Source organism: Oncorhynchus clarkii, chromosome 17, assembly GCF_045791955.1.
Source record: "Oncorhynchus clarkii lewisi isolate Uvic-CL-2024 chromosome 17, UVic_Ocla_1.0, whole genome shotgun sequence".
Taxonomy (NCBI): domain Eukaryota; kingdom Metazoa; phylum Chordata; class Actinopteri; order Salmoniformes; family Salmonidae; genus Oncorhynchus; species Oncorhynchus clarkii.
The window spans coordinates 13,438,629-13,454,250 of NC_092163.1; the positions used below are offsets into that span (position 1 = coordinate 13,438,629).

The 15,622-nt window shown below is 44.9% G+C and overlaps 1 protein-coding gene across 2 annotated transcripts in view; it reads left to right on the plus strand.

The window, feature by feature from the left end:
- Positions 1-15,622, plus strand: part of LOC139370307 (regulating synaptic membrane exocytosis protein 1-like) — a 99,029-nt gene that overhangs the window by 40,185 nt on the left and 43,222 nt on the right. For both annotated transcript variants that reach the window (XM_071109701.1, XM_071109700.1), the window contains exons 2-3: positions 1-11; positions 14,186-14,490. The exon at positions 1-11 is cut by the window's left edge and continues 206 nt beyond it. In XM_071109701.1, the coding sequence (XP_070965802.1) occupies positions 1-11; positions 14,186-14,490 (316 nt within the window). The remainder of the gene's footprint in view (positions 12-14,185; positions 14,491-15,622) is intronic.

Consider the following 15,622-nt stretch of genomic DNA (forward strand, 5'->3'; position numbering starts at 1 on the left):
GCTCCAACAACGTGAGAAGCCGTTAAGAATCCCTGCCTCCACCCCTTCTTCTTCCTTCCATCCCTTCCCTCCGTCTCCGTCACCCCCCCCCCCCCCTCCCTCATCCCTTCCCCTTGTTCATTTGTTTTGTCAAGACGGCTGCTTTTATGTTGTCTGTGTTGGCGGCTGGGGCTCTGTCACACTTTGGTCGGTCAAAGTGTATTGGAGTTGTTGTTGGAGCTTCAATCCATCCTCAGGTGTGTCACACTTTTGCAAAATAGCGACCCTGTGATATAAACCCTAGGAGCACCTAGTATGTAGTCCTTTACACAGAATAGACAAGCTGCCAACCAGAAACACTATTCAGCGTTTACAGTATTGACACATACGCTGCAGTTCTGCTCAACATTCCTGTAAATAAGACACATTCCCCAGAGCCCAAACCTTGTGAATGATACAGCGTTGGTTCTAGTTGATTTAGTCTAGCTCCCCAGTGCCAGAGGACGCGTGCGGTATGAGATGCGGCGTTGTCCATACTCACCACATGTGGGCGTTATTTTAAGCCCACCCCATCCCATCTGGGCCCCTCTCCATCTCCTGTCCAGCCCAAGAGAGAGGCCCTCCTCCTGGGTATCTTACCTGACTGTGGGCCCTGGTCCCTGGACCTGCTGGGTGCCAATCTGTTCCAGATCCGCTAGGCCCAGCTGGAACCCAGACTCACACAGGGAGCAGGACACAGGATCAAGCTTTGGCCCAGACTGTGGACTTATTATGGGATAATTCCATTAAATGAATTATGGATAATGATACCCGGCCAGTAGTAGTGTTGTCTCTATTAGAAATTCCGTCAATATGGAACTAATACTACAGTGAAATAATGGGCTAGGAACTCAAATCAATAGTAAAGTATGCCAAGAATTAGTTTGAGCACTATTGCAGTTTATTTCAAAGGTATTTTGAAGTAACATCTCTCACTGGGCAGAGAAAAAAATTCTGTGTAGGTTTGAGTCAGTATTAGTGTGTGTGTCTGTGTATCAGTGTCAGTATTTATGGTGTATTTATGGGTACTTTTGTGTAGGCTGTAATCTATTATGTGTGAAAGGGTATTTTTTTGTGTAGGCTGTAATCTATGTGTGTAAGGGCATTTTTGTGTAGTTTGCTGTTGTATTGTGTGCGTATTACAGCCTGTGTGTGTAGGCAGTGTAGACTGGAGAGATGGCTTCTGACCGGCGCTCTCTCAAATGGTACTTCCTTCCTTGATCCCCCCATCCTACTCTCCCCTCTATCTCCAGCCAAGCAGAATAACAGGATTAGTTGACATTTGAAAACTTTGTTTTATTACATAAAACTCTCCCTCCTTTTCATGTTCGCCGGTTTAGTTCAACACGTCTGTGTACCTCATGTCAAATTTAAGCCCGAGCACTTCATGTATTATCTCCAGTGCTGAGTTGGTCAAAACAGACATTTGTTTGACAGGGCGGATGCTAAGCAAGTTTCCTTACATTACTTCAGTTTGTGTCACTCATGTCAAAATTACTTCACTTAAAGATGCGCTCTCAAACCTTTGTACAATATCAGCCAGTAGTCTTGAAAGTGGTGCTCACGAGCCAAAACGGGTCCCCGTTTTTCTGTGCTACGTCATCCAATTGTGTACTACATCATCCATTTCGCGTGATAGGTATGATATCATACGAATTTAGCAGTTTGTGTGATATGTTACAAATCCAATTCATGCAGTATGTTACAAATTTGTTGTGATTAAGATCCCAGAGAGCATTTTTAACCTCAGGATTGGTGCGTTCCCCTCGGGACGTTTGAGCTAACGTAGGCTAATGCAAGAACATTTCCCAGGACATAGACATATCTGATATTGTCAGAAAGCTCAAATTCTTGTTCATCTAACTGCACTGTCCAATTTACAGTTGCTGTTATAGTGAAATAATATCCTGTTATTGTTTGAGGAGAGTGCACAGTTATAAACTTTAAAAAAAAAAAAAAGTTATTAATAAACCAATGCGGCACATGTAGGCAGTCTTGATACAAAATTTGGAACATAAATGCAATGGTTCATTGGATCAGTCTATACCTTTGCACTTACACTGCTGCCATCTAGTGCCAAAATCTAAATTGCGCCTGGGCTGCAATAATACACTATGGCCTTTCTCTTGTATTTCAAAGACGATGGTACAAAAAAAATTCATGTTTTTTTCTTTGTATTATCTTTTACCAGATCTAATGTTCTATATTCTCCTACATTCATTTCCCATTTCTACAAACTTCAAATTGTTTCCTTTCAAATGGTATCAAGAATATGTATATCCTTGCTTCAGGTCCTGAGCCACAGGCAGTTAGATTTGGGTATGTAATTTTAGTCTAAAATTGAAAAAAGGGTCCAATCTTTAATTTAGCAGCAGCTTTAATGTATTTTTCCAGATCTGCGAGTTAAAATGATATGAATCTATCAAACTATAAATTGGTTCTACAGGACTCATGTTCAGTAAGTTATACAGAAGATACACTGCATATACAAGTATATGGACACCCCTTCAAATTAGTGGATTTGGCTATTTCACCCAGACCCGTTGCTGACAGGTGTATAAAATTGAGCGCACAGCCATGCAATCTCCATAGACAAACATTGGCAGTAGAATGGCCTTACTGAAGAGCTCATTGACTTTCAATGTGGCACCGTCATAGGATGCCACCTTTCCAACAAGTCAGTTTGTCAAATTTCTGCCCTGCTAGAGCTTCCCCGTTCAACTGTAACTGCTGTTATTGTGAAGTGGAAACATCTAGGAGCAACAACGTCTCAGCCGCGAAGTGGTAGGCCTCACAAGGTCACAGAATGGGACCGCAGAGTACTGGAGCATGCTGCACGTAAAAATCGTCTGTCCTCGGTTGCGACACTCACTACCGCGTTCCAAACTGCCTCTGGAAACAATGTCAGCATGAACTGTTTGTCGGGAGTTTAATGAAATGGGTTTCCATGGCTGAGCAGGCGCACACAAGCCTAAGATCACCATGCGCAATGCCAAGCGCCGGCTGGAGTGCTGTACAGCTTGCCGCCATTGGACTCTGGAGCAGTGGAAACGAGTTCTCTGGAGTGATGAATTGCGCTTCACCATCTGGCAGTCCAACGAACAAATCTGGGTTTGGCGGATGCCAGGAGAATGCTACCTGCCCCAATGCATAGTGCCAACTGTAAAGTTTGGTGGAGGAGGAATAATGGTCTGGGGCTGTGTTTCATGGTTAGGACTAGGCCCCTTAGTTCCAGTGAAGGGAAATCTTAAAGCAACAATGACATTATAGATGATTATGTGCTTCCAACTTTGTGGCAACAGTTTGGGAAAGTCCCTTTCCTGTTTCAGCATGACAATGCCCCCGGTCCGCACAGAAATGGTTTGTCAAGGTCAGTGTGGAAGAACTTGATTGGCCTGCAGAGAGCCCTGACCTCAACCCCATCGAACACCTTCCAACATCTAGTGGAAAGCCTTCCCAGAAGAGTGGAGGCTGTAATAGCAGCAAAGGGGGGACCAACTCCATATTAATGCCCATGATTTTGGAATGAGCAGTTCGACAGCAGGTGTCCACATACTTTTGGTCATGTTGTGCAGGTGCAGCTTGTTCATTGTAGTTAAAATAAATTGATATTTGACTCAAAATGCCCTCAATCATAATCAGATGTGTTGACTTCTATACTAGCAGCATATAAGTCACAGTAACTCACAAAACATTGATATTGTCGTGATAAACCGCGATTCACCCTGTGCCAAATAATCACATTCCCAAAATCGACACAGAGACACGATGCAGTACACAGCATTGTCCTGCAGAAGGCATTACAGTTGCATGGTGATGCCCGACACAATCTGTGCCACCCACTCATTTTGGTATTACTGAACCTCTCCCTTCTCCCCAGCCTGTCCTCATAGTCATGTTGTGTTATAAAAGTCACATTTCTGTATCTACAATACCTCACCAAGCAGCAGATATTAAAAGCAGGGTCTGTATTCCTAAAAAAAAACTCAGAGTGCTGATCTAAGGTCAGGTCCCCCCCTGTCTGTATAAACATATTCATTATGATTTGAAAGGGAAAACTTATCCTAGATCAGCAAACTTATCCTAGATGCTATTTAAATACAGGCTCATATACTGATTGGAAGTAGACGTGCACTACCTTTCAAAAGTGTGGGGTCACTTAGAAATGTCCTTGTTTTTGAAAGAAAAGCACATTTTTTGTTCATTAAAATAACATCAAATTGATCATTAATACAGTGTAGACATTGTTAATGTTGTAAATGACTATTGTAGCTGGAAAAGGCTGACTTGTAATGGAATGTCTACGTAGGCGTAGAGGACCATTATCAGCAACCATCACTCCTGTGTTCCAATGGCACGTTGTGTTAGCTAATCCAAGTTGATCATTTTAAAAGGCTAATTGATCATTAGAAAACCCTTTTGCAATTATGTCAGCACAACTGAAAACTGTTGTCCTGATTAAAGAAACAATAAAACTGTCCTTCTTTAGACTAGTTGAGTATCTGGAGCATCAGCATTAGTGGGTTCGATTACAGGCTCAAAATGTCCAGAAACAGAGAGCTTTCCTCTGAAATTCATCCGTTTATTCTTGTTCTGAGAAATGAAGGCTATTCTATGTGAGAAATTGCCAAGAAACTGAAGATCTCATACAACGCTGTGTACTATTCCTTTCTCAGAACAGCGCAAACTGGCTTTAACCAGAATGGAAAGAGGAGTGGAGGCCCCGGTGCACAACTGAGCAAGAGGACAAGTACATTAGAGGGTCTAGTTTGAGAAACAGAAGGCCAGCATCCCGGAGTCGCCTCTTCACTGTTGACGTTGAGACTGATGTTTTGCGTGTACTATTTAATGAAGCTGCCATTTGAGGACTTGTTAGGTGTCTGTTAGTCTTTTAAAATGATCAACTTGGATTAGCTGACACAACGTGCCATCGGAACACAGGAGTAATGGTTGCTGATAATGGGCTTCTGTACGCCTATGTAGATATTCCATAAAACATTAGCTGTTTCCAGCTACAATAGTCATTTACAACATTAACTATGTCTATGCTGTATTTCTGATCAATTCGGTGTTATTTTAACGGACAAAAAATTAGCTTTTCTTTCAAAAACAAGGACATTTCTAAGTGATCCCAAACTTTTGAATGGTAGTGTATATATTGTATTGTAAGCTAGACAGGAAGTTATATATAGGGTTGTGTAAGATGATGTATCATGTTGCTCTTCTTGTCCCCATTTCCTGCTCCTCCATGACACTGTGACACAAAGGTCATGTGTCATGCCGACGTCACATGACTGAGATGTCGAGTCATGCACGTTTGCTGTCAAACGCCGTCTGTGTTTCACCACTGTTGCACGTCTTACAGGTTGTATCACTGAATAGACTGTGTATCAAAAGTGTGTATTGTGAATTTTGCTCATGTGTATTAACAAACGTTTACACCATTCCCTCACTCCTTTTTTCTCTTTCTCTTTTTCCTCCCTCCCTTCTCATGTTCCATGAACCTATATTTGACCTCTGTCTCTCTTCCTCTGTCCACTCCTCCACTGCATCCCTCTATCCTTCCCTCCGCTTCCTCCACTCCCTCCCTCACTTACTTTTCACTTTCTCACTGCTACCTGGACTACATGCCACTACAGGAGGACAAAGTGGTTAGCATCTTTTCTGTGCTCTCTACTGTACTGTGAATATAACCTATGTGTCCCTTTGAAAATCCCCCAATGGCTGCGTTCCAATCCCAAAGTTTTGACCCCCTTCCCTCCTGCCCTGTAGACTTCCCCTTTTAAGTGGACTGGATTTGTGCGAGTGATATGGCATAAACTACTGTAGTCCTACGCCAAGCCCTTTTGCTGTTGGCAAGGTCGAGGTATATTGCTTTGTTACTAAAACCTAGCTCACACAAATCCAAGAAGTGGGTGTCCACAAAGGCTGAAGTGGAGGCAGTAAGTTATCAGATTGGAACGCGGCCAAAGCGGTCAAATCCACCTATGGATTAATGACTTAAACCGAACAGAATGATTCCCGGACAGTTCAGTCCAGGCTAGCTTTTCTCTAATACTAAAAGGCTAGCCGTTATCCTTGGACTTCCACACACATACTGTATCTGTCTGTAGTCCAGATTCCAGACTCTGGGCATTGGCAGATACAGTCATGGAGACCATTTTGCCTTGAGTAGAAATAAATACGATTAGATACTATCTCTGTCTACCACTATGGTATTTTACCATGGACTTCCCCAAGCATATCTGCCTGTAGTCCAGTCCACACTAATATGAACATTGGTAGTGCAGTACTAGAGACTGTTTTATCTTCAGTAAGGATATCTGGGTAAAAACGTTGACTAATTCTGCATCCATTGTCTGTCTCTTCCTCTTGCAAAGTGTCTCATAGTGAAGGAAAGGGTAAGGCCTGCTGGGTAATGGAGTTTTTGCATGGGTCACTTTAACTGTAGTTCTTTAATGTCACACTTCAGCTGCAATTTGGGAAGTGGGCGAGCATGAGCCATGCCTGGCTGTCTGGGTGGGCATTCCTAGACACCCCTGGATGGGCACCCCCTTTACACAACTCCTCTCTCTATGGCTGTGGGCATGGCTGTGCCAGGGGGAACTGGGTATAATATACAAGATAGGTGGAACAATGGGGAACAAGGGCACAGGGTGTTTGTTGGGGGGTACAAGGGCACAGAGTGTTTGTTGGGGGGTACAAGGGCACAGGGTGTTTGTTGGCACGCAGAAGCACCTTATCTTACTATAAGACCCTTGTGACTGCAGAGGGAATGTGCACACTTATGCCCGTGCATGCTTTACCTGCCTGTCTGTGATGAGCATACAGACCAGCCCCTGCCACAGGGAGACGGGAGGGGAGGCCGAGGCTGGGTTCCAATTTGTACACTTGCCACCTTCCCCTCTGTACTTGTCCACTCCAAGTAAGGGGAAAACAACCAAAAATCCTTTCGCTCGATTGGAGCTTTTAAAGCACAGTTTTGCTCACAAGCGTCCTATCTTTTCAGATTCGGATCTGAGGGGAAGTCGACAGGGGCAGAGGGGAAGGATGCAAGTCTTTGGATTGGACCCTGCGGCTGCTTAAGACAGTGGACTGGGGTCAGGGGGTGGAGGGTGTAGGCTAGGACCCCATTCCTAGTCCCTCATAGCCCCTCGCCTCTCCCTGTCAGCATCTGTCAGTGTTGTCTACGTTCAATATCAAGACTTCCACACCTTAGCCCAGCTAACAGACTTACACGGTCACTGTTATAGTACATGCCAAGCCTTTAAATCAAAGCCCCTGGGTTCGTCCCTTTGTGTGTGTGTGTCTGTGTGTGTGTGTGTCTGTTTTATTATTTCTCTGTTAATTAACTGCAGTGTGTGGGTTGTCTATGTTTCCAACGGGTATTTAATTCAATTGTGGTAGATATGACTCATTCTCAGAGACACCGTTTGGTTAACCTCCACAGTTTCTTCAGTTGACGCCACAAGGAACATGAATCTTGGAATAACGCATATTTTATAGTGTAAATAAGGGTCAAATGACATTTATTTCATCATATTATGAAACAATCACAGTTTAAATGTACGATTACACAAATAAAACAATTTGTCATGTTATATTCTTCACAGACAGAGTCTAGTTGTGTTTGTCTTGGTGTATTAATTGCAGAGTGATTGTTTGTGTGTTTATTGTCATCTCCAGATGGCTGCGAGAGAAAGAAAGCGCGCGCGAGAGAGAAAGAGAGAGAATGAGCGAATCAGAGCCAATCCACTCCACTCCACTCCACTCCTCTTCCTGTAGTGGAGTCCCACACACACACACTAATGTACACAGACACAAATATGCAAACACCTCTTTTACGGCTTGGAGAAACCAGACGCACGCACAGACATACGCACTCACACCGGACACACACATACACACACACCAACTCTCCCACTCCCACACGGTATCGAGCCGACACTGCACTTTTTACAGGAAGGGAATGCACTTCATAATCTCTGTCAGGTTTCTCAGCATTGGAATACTAACCCAGCAGTCTGCCATAAAACATTACTGTAATGCCTTGTATAAAATAGCGGTAACAGTAACTGTATTAGTGAACAGTTCCAGGATCAGTTTGGGGTTACAGAAAGGCCTATACAAACACTATGGGATAATACTACTAGAAGGGTTTCTGTTGTGTCCTTAGCAGTATTGGCTTCTATAGGGTCGAATGCCATTCAGTCTAACACTGAACTGTCTTGTAGTTCACTGGGCTCGGCTGCAGACGGAAGCCAAGACCTATTCCTAGTTGATCTATAGCCTTATTTACACAAATGGAGCATTGTCGTGTTTTGTGGTCGTCTTTCTTCCTCGTCTGTAGGACTTAACATTCCCTGATGGATGGTAGTTTTCTGCCAGGCGCCGCTGCCGCCCCATATGTCAGTCTGTCGTTGGAGGCTGTATTGAGCGCGCTCACTGAACACTTTCCTCTCCATTCCACCACCCCGGGCCTCCATCTATACCACCCAGTTAATAAGGAAAAAGACGACGTTTGCAGAATTCCCAGCTATTCCCGCCGCCGCCGCGCCCGGTGTTACTGTCGCTATCCCCACCTCCCTGATTTGGCAACAGAAACGGATGGATAGAGCGTCTGAGATGGAGATGATGGAGGGGTGTGGGGTAGAAAAGAGCCTGGTGATTAATGACGGCTGTAAGATGTCGCCATTCGTCAAGTCGGTCTGCCTCGTCAGGTGGGTTGCTGGTACGAGGAAGGAGGTGGTTTGTAAGGCAACGCAGGTTGTGTGGGATTGAGGTTGTTCTAACGTTGGTTAAACGTTGTGTTTTGTTTTTTGCTGTTTCAGTCAAACTTTTTTGCCAGTGCCTGCTGCTGACATGGCTCTCTGTACTCAATGACTTGGTCACCATGGTGAACTGTATTCTGTTAGGCAGGGTGAGATTGGTGCAGTTACCTGTTAGAAATGGCATTGCTCATACTCACGATAGACACACACACGCACGTACACACACACACACACACACACACACACACACACACACACACACTGCACATATCCGTCACACAGTTCAGGAACATAGGGCCTAATCATTCCAGCTCAGGATTATTCTGTGTGTGTGTGAGAGTGCGCGTGTGTGTGTGCGTGTTTCTCTCCCACACAGAATACACACAGGTTTTAGTGGCCTACTCTCTCCTCTGCGTAGGTTTGAGACCATGTAAAACACGGACGGAGGTGTGGCTTTAGAAAAAGAGATACATTTTCTTTACTTTTAGATCCCTTTAGGGTGGACAGTGTGTGTGTGTGTGTGTGTGTGTTTTGTCAAGTCGGTCTGCTGCGTCAGGCGGGTTAGCGGTACGAGGAAGGTGGTGGGTTGTTAGGCAACGCAGGATGTGTGGGATTGAGGTTGTTGTAACGTTGGTTAAATGTTGTATTTTGGCTTTTGCGGTTTGTGTTTTTTTACAGTCAAACTTTTTTGACAGGACCTGCCGCTTACATGGTTTAAAACTGTCACGAACATGACTTAGGACCTGTCATTTGTTGTCGTGTCCTTTAATGACTAATCCAGGTGTGACTGGGTGTGATTTAGGTTAGTCTTGTAGCCAGTATAAGGGTCTTTAGTTTGTTTGAGGATGAGGATCTATTAGGATGTCACAGAGAGCTCATACAGTTATTTTAGCTGCCCACTAACTTGCTGTTCCCAGTCTCTCTCTCTCTCTCTCTCTCTCTCTCTCTCTCTCTCTCTGTCTCTCTCTCTCTCTCTCTCTCTCTCTCTCTCTCTGTCTCTGTCTCTCTCTCTCTCTGTCTCGCTGTCTCTCCCTCGCTCTCTGTACTCAATGACTTGGTTACCATGGTGAACTGCATTCTGTTAGGCAGGGTGAGATTGGTGCAGCAACACATTAGAAATGGCATTGCTCATACTCAAGACACACACACACATTCGTTTTACTGTCGTGGTGGAGACGGAACAGTTGATTTCCATTCAAAATCCTATTTTGGTCTGTGTTAGGAACCCCACCCTATTGTGTGACACATGTAATATGTGCTGCTTAAGCATGGTTAGTGTGTGATGGCAGCCAATCAGACGGGTCGCTCAAGAAGTAGCCCACTGTGGTGTCACCTCCAGTTCATCGCACTGCGTCCTGTGGAGCGCCGTGTGTGTGTGTGTGTGTGTGTGTGTGTGTGTGTGTGTGTGTGTGTGTGTGTGTGTGTGTGTGTGTGTGTGTGTGTGTGTGTGTGTGTGTGTGTGCGGACCGTATCTCCTTGTGTGCGTGCTGCTTGAATACGATCTCATTCAAGGATTTGGCATCGGATTCATTTCTTTCGTCTTCCTCAGCCATGTGAAAAAAATCTCCCTATTTTACTGTGAAGTTAAACTGGACCTTTTTCCTTCGTCAGTTCTTGGCTTTAGAGTCTAAAATGTTAATATTTCTTACCCTCCTCTTTGAGACACATGCAAATATTAACCACATCCCTGAGATGGATATTTGAAATGATGGCCTTAATACTGTCACTATAGGCCTACCTAATATGTGCTTTTCATTCCTGGCCTGATAAAAAGGGATTTCCCAGAATGCACACTGAATGATTGCTAATGATAATGATAATCAACAAACAGTTGAATAATTAAGGGGAGGGAGTATAAGGGGTATGGTTTAGCGGTAGCATAGCCCACCAGCCTTGCGGACGGCTGCTATCTGAAACCGGCTGGCGGGTATTGTCCTGACTGATGATGATGTTGAATAATGGTGAGGAGCTGAAGGGATTAGCTGCGGTCTACTCTAATGTAACCTGCCTGAGAACACAGAGAGAGAAAGTGTGTGTGTGTGTGTGTGTGTGACAGAGAGAGAGAGAGAGAGAGAGAGAGAGAGAGAGAGAGAGAGAGAGAGAGAGAGAGACAGACAGAGAGAGAGAATGTGTGTGTGTGTGAGTGAGTGAGTGAGTAACAGAGAGCGAGAGAGAGAGAGAGAGAGAGAGAGAGAGAGAGAGAATGTGTGTGTGAGTGAGTAAGAGAGAGAGAGAGAGAGAAAGAGAGAGAGAATGTGTGTGTGAGTGAGTAAGAGAGAGAGAGGGAGAGAGTGAGAGAGAGAGAGAGAGAGAGAGAGAGAGAGAGAGAGAGAGAGAGGGAGAGATTGTATGTACTGTACATATGTGGATGTGTGTATTAGAACTGCATGTGTGTGTGTGTCCAGCTCAACAGCTGTGGGCCACAGCTGCACACAGCTGATTTACTTTAGATTAGTGTGGCCTGGAGCCAAACAGAGGATTCAATCAGGGTAAGCATGATGCGCGCCGGTTCGCTAAAAAGCTAACTGCACGCTGACTGCTAAACTAACTGTCCATTCGACCAACCCTCCATCAAAGAGCAGGTTTCACAGAAGGTTGCGTTTTGGGATGCAAACAAAGACTTCTAAACAACAGCTTCCCGCCATTTTGGATTTGTACCATCGTTCTAGACCGTGGGATTATACACTCGAGAAGAGATAAATCTGTTTTTCTGTGCGTTGGGAGGGTGGCGATTTTCAGTAGCCATGGCTACATGTGAGTATGGAACCTTTCTTTGATGCTGTTCCATTTGGGGTTGTTGTTCGTAGGACGGTCAAATAGCTGACTTGACTTGACCAAGGATTTCTATCAACAGTAGACCATTTGTATATATTTATTGTTATTGGGGCGGCAGGTAGCCTAGTGGTTAGAGCATTGGACTTGTAACCGAAATGTTGCAAGATCGAATCCCCGAGCTGAGAATGTAAAAATCTGTCTTTCAGCCAATGAACAAGGCAGTTAACCCGCTGTTCCTAGACCAGTTAACCCGCTGTTCCTAGACCAGTTAACCCGCTGTTCCTAGACCAGTTAACCCGCTGTTCCTAGACCAGTTAACCCGCTGTTCCTAGACCAGTTAACCCGCTGTTCCTAGACCAGTTAACCCGCTGTTCCTAGGCCGTCATTGAAAATAATAATTTCTTCTTAACTGACTTGCCTAGTTAAATAATGAAAAAGTTTTATTTTATACTATTGTGAAGAGCAATCAGTAGATGTCCCTGCATATCTGTGATTTGTCCTCTCAAATCATGGTCTTCCACAGTGTTCAGTTCAGATAGTTGTCAATTTCCTAGCTTTGACTTACGTCTTTTCTTCAGGGCCTATACTGTAACCAGTTATTGAATTAGGAATGTTCTTCTGGGAACCTGTTGTGGAACGATAAATAGCTTTTGGTGGATGGTGGATATTGTAGCTGGCTTTCCTCGCTGGCCAGTTGATGTTCTGTGCCATCATCCACTGTGGGAGATTAACAGCCTTGTCCACCATAGGCAACAGGCTACTGCTTTCTCCATGGTAACGACATCCCATCCATATCAAGCCTACTCTGTTTAACTAGATACTGCAATCATATTAGATCACCTTTACTACATTTGTAGGCTTGTAGAATATGTTGCATTTTCTCTAGTGGTAACAGTATTATTACACATTTGTGATACACATTGAGATATTTCCTTATGTAAGTAAAATGCTGTGATATTTCACAGAGCGCATTGTAACCTACAATGAGTGTATAAAACATTAAGAACACCTTCCTAATATTTAGTTGCATCCTTAACAGCCTCAAACTGTTGAGCGTGTTGCAGTTCTTGACACAAACCGGTGCGCCTGGCACCTACTACCATACCCCGTTCAAAGACACCTACTACCATACCCCGTTCAAAGGCACTTCAATATTTTATCTTGCCCATTCACCCTCTGAATGGCACACATCCACAATCCATGTCTCAGTTGTCTCAAGGCTTAAAAATCCTTCTTTAACCTGCCTCCTCCCCTTCAACTACACGGATTTAAGTGGATTTAACAAGTGACATCAATAAGGGATTATAGTCTTCACCTGGATTCACCTGGTCAGTCCTATGTCATGGAAAGAGTTTTGTCTACTCAGTGTATGTTGGGATATCAGGCCAGGCCCAGTTTTCCATCGAGAATGGACATAGTGAAATGGTGCACTCTGTCTCCCTCCATATCTGCAACCATGTGGCCTTTACTTTTTAATCTGCAGCAAACTGTAGGAGAAGGGAGGAAGAGGCTAAAGAGAGTGGAGGCTGGGGGAGGGAGGGGGGAGCGTGGGGAGGGAGGGGGGAGCGTGGGAGAGGGGGAGCGTTGTGGGGGAGGGGGAGCGTGGGGAGGGAGGGGGGAGCGTGGAGGGAGGGGGGAGCGTAGGGAGGGAGGCGGGACCGTGGGGAGGGAGGGGGGAGCGTGGGGAGGGAGGGGGGAGCGTTGGGAGGGAGGCGGGACCGTGGGGAGGGAGGGGGGAGCGTGGGGGAGGGGGAGAGTTGGGAGGGAGGAAGAGGCTAAAGAGAGTGGAGGCTGGGGGAGGGAGGGGGGAGCGTGGGGAGGGAGGGGGGAGCGTTGGGATGGAGGCGGGACCGTGGGGGGGGGGCATGGGGGGGAGGGGGAGCATGGGGGGAGCGTGGGGAGGGAGGGGGAGCGTGGGGGAGAGGAGGTTCTAGGGTATTTTAAGGAACTGTGATCCCCTGTCTGACAGATGAGCTATCACCAATACTCAGTCAGAGTCAAGAGACTAAAATTAAACATGAGAAAGAACATAACGCTGTGACTAATACTTGCTTGTGTCTTACTAAGATCCTCTATCTGTCTGTGCCTGTTTGTAGTTCTGTCACCAGTCCTGAACTTTCCTTGCCTGTATAACAATAACCTGTTGTCTGTCGAAAATACTCCAAGCTAAAATACTCCCAGCTAAAATACTCCAAGCTAAAATACTCCCTGCTAAAATACTCCCAGCTAAAATACTCCAAGCTAAGCTAACATTTCAGTGCCTCACGACTGAATCTGTTTTGCACATGGACTACAGATGACAGTTCCTTAAAAAGTGGACTGCAATGGATATATGACAACATCTGCAACCCCACGAGTCTTCTGATGCTAAACTCATAGAAATAGAATTAGATGACTATAGTATTGAGGTATTGCATAATATTATACATTCTCTGTCTAAGAGACAATGTTAGGGTCAATTCCATTTCAATTCAGTGAATTCAGTGTTTGCTTTTCAATTAAGAAAATAGGAATCGGAAATTGAATTGACCATGCTCTCTTTCTCTCTATAGATACAGGCTACTACTGCATACTGTACATGTATATAATATCTAACCTCCTCTCCTCCTTCACCCCTGTAGGTAATGTGGGTATGCAACCTGTGCCGTAAGCAACAGGAGATCCTCACCAAATCGGGAGAATGGTTTTCGGGGCCGGGAACGAGGCAGATGAGCCTGGATGGCGGCCTGAACGCCCCGCCCACGGGGGGTGACACCCAACGGGGGGACAGGAAGCTACTCCGCTCCAGGTCCCAGGCCCCGCCCTCTTCCAGCGGTAACGCAGGGGCGGCGCCCGACGGAACACATCAGCCGTCAACGGTACCGGCCAAGGGAGTGTTGGACACCATGCCGGCCTCACGCGCTCGGAGCGAACCACCACGAGACAAGTAGGACATCGTGGACACAAACCCTCTAATCCCTTAAACACTTTCACCTGTCCTCTCACAACCCCTGCTTTCACCTCTCTGTCTGTAGAGGCTCAAACCAGAGTCTACGTCACTGTATTGGTTATCTAGGGGCCTGTTGTGATTGCTGATAGTACTTAGTATTGTTGTAAATGCCACTTTGTACAAGACTTTCTCTCATCCACTCTACTATTATCACCTCCCCTTCATCCCTTTGATTGTAAACACTTAAAGGAACAATCCACTCGAAAAGTATCTTTTGGTTGTTGTTTTTTTACTTCATAAGATGCGTTTTGCATCATCATGATGATGTGGCAAGTTACAATTCGCTTTTTGAAAGTCCTCTATCTTGAGAACTTGATTGCTGACATGCAAAACATTTTGTGACTGTATCAGAGTCTAGGTATTGAGTATCTTGACCTGGGCCTCTTTTAGATGATATGGTCACTTATATATTGGGTATTTTTTTAAACATTTTGTACAGTTGAGTCGTGTAGAGGTTAGTCCTCTTTAATAGGTTTGACTTTGTTGCGATTGGATGAATTAGGCTAATGCAGCATCTGTTTTGTCTAACAGGGTCTCGTTGACACCGTCAGTTTACACATGCAGCCTCATTTGTCTCGTTCAACATTGGACACACTTTGGTCATCTTTTTTTCCCCGTTTGACAGGAGCTCAAATCCTCTGATGTTGGGAGTGACCCATTTTCGGCGTGTGTTGTGGTATATGGGTTGCAGCACTTGATTTTTTAATCCCCACTGGATCCAAAAAATTGCGCTGTCCAAGCTTATAGCCAAAGCAGAAGCTGGGTTGCATGTTTTATTCTTGAAAGGTCCATGATTAATGTATTTTATTTTGCGTCTAATGGGTGAGTCCATTTCGGTCCGGCCTGAATGCATCACTCAAAATGCTGGCCCTCTTCCACACTGTTGTTGGATGATCCATACCCAGGTTAACCATCAGTAGGAACATTTTCCCATGGAAATACAATCTCATTTTAGTTCTGTACATATTCCTCCATTTGGAATTATTTCCCTGTCTTTATCATCATTGCTTTCATTCAACCAGTAATAACTGGTACTGACCATAATTTGTCCAGTATATCTGAGTAGGCT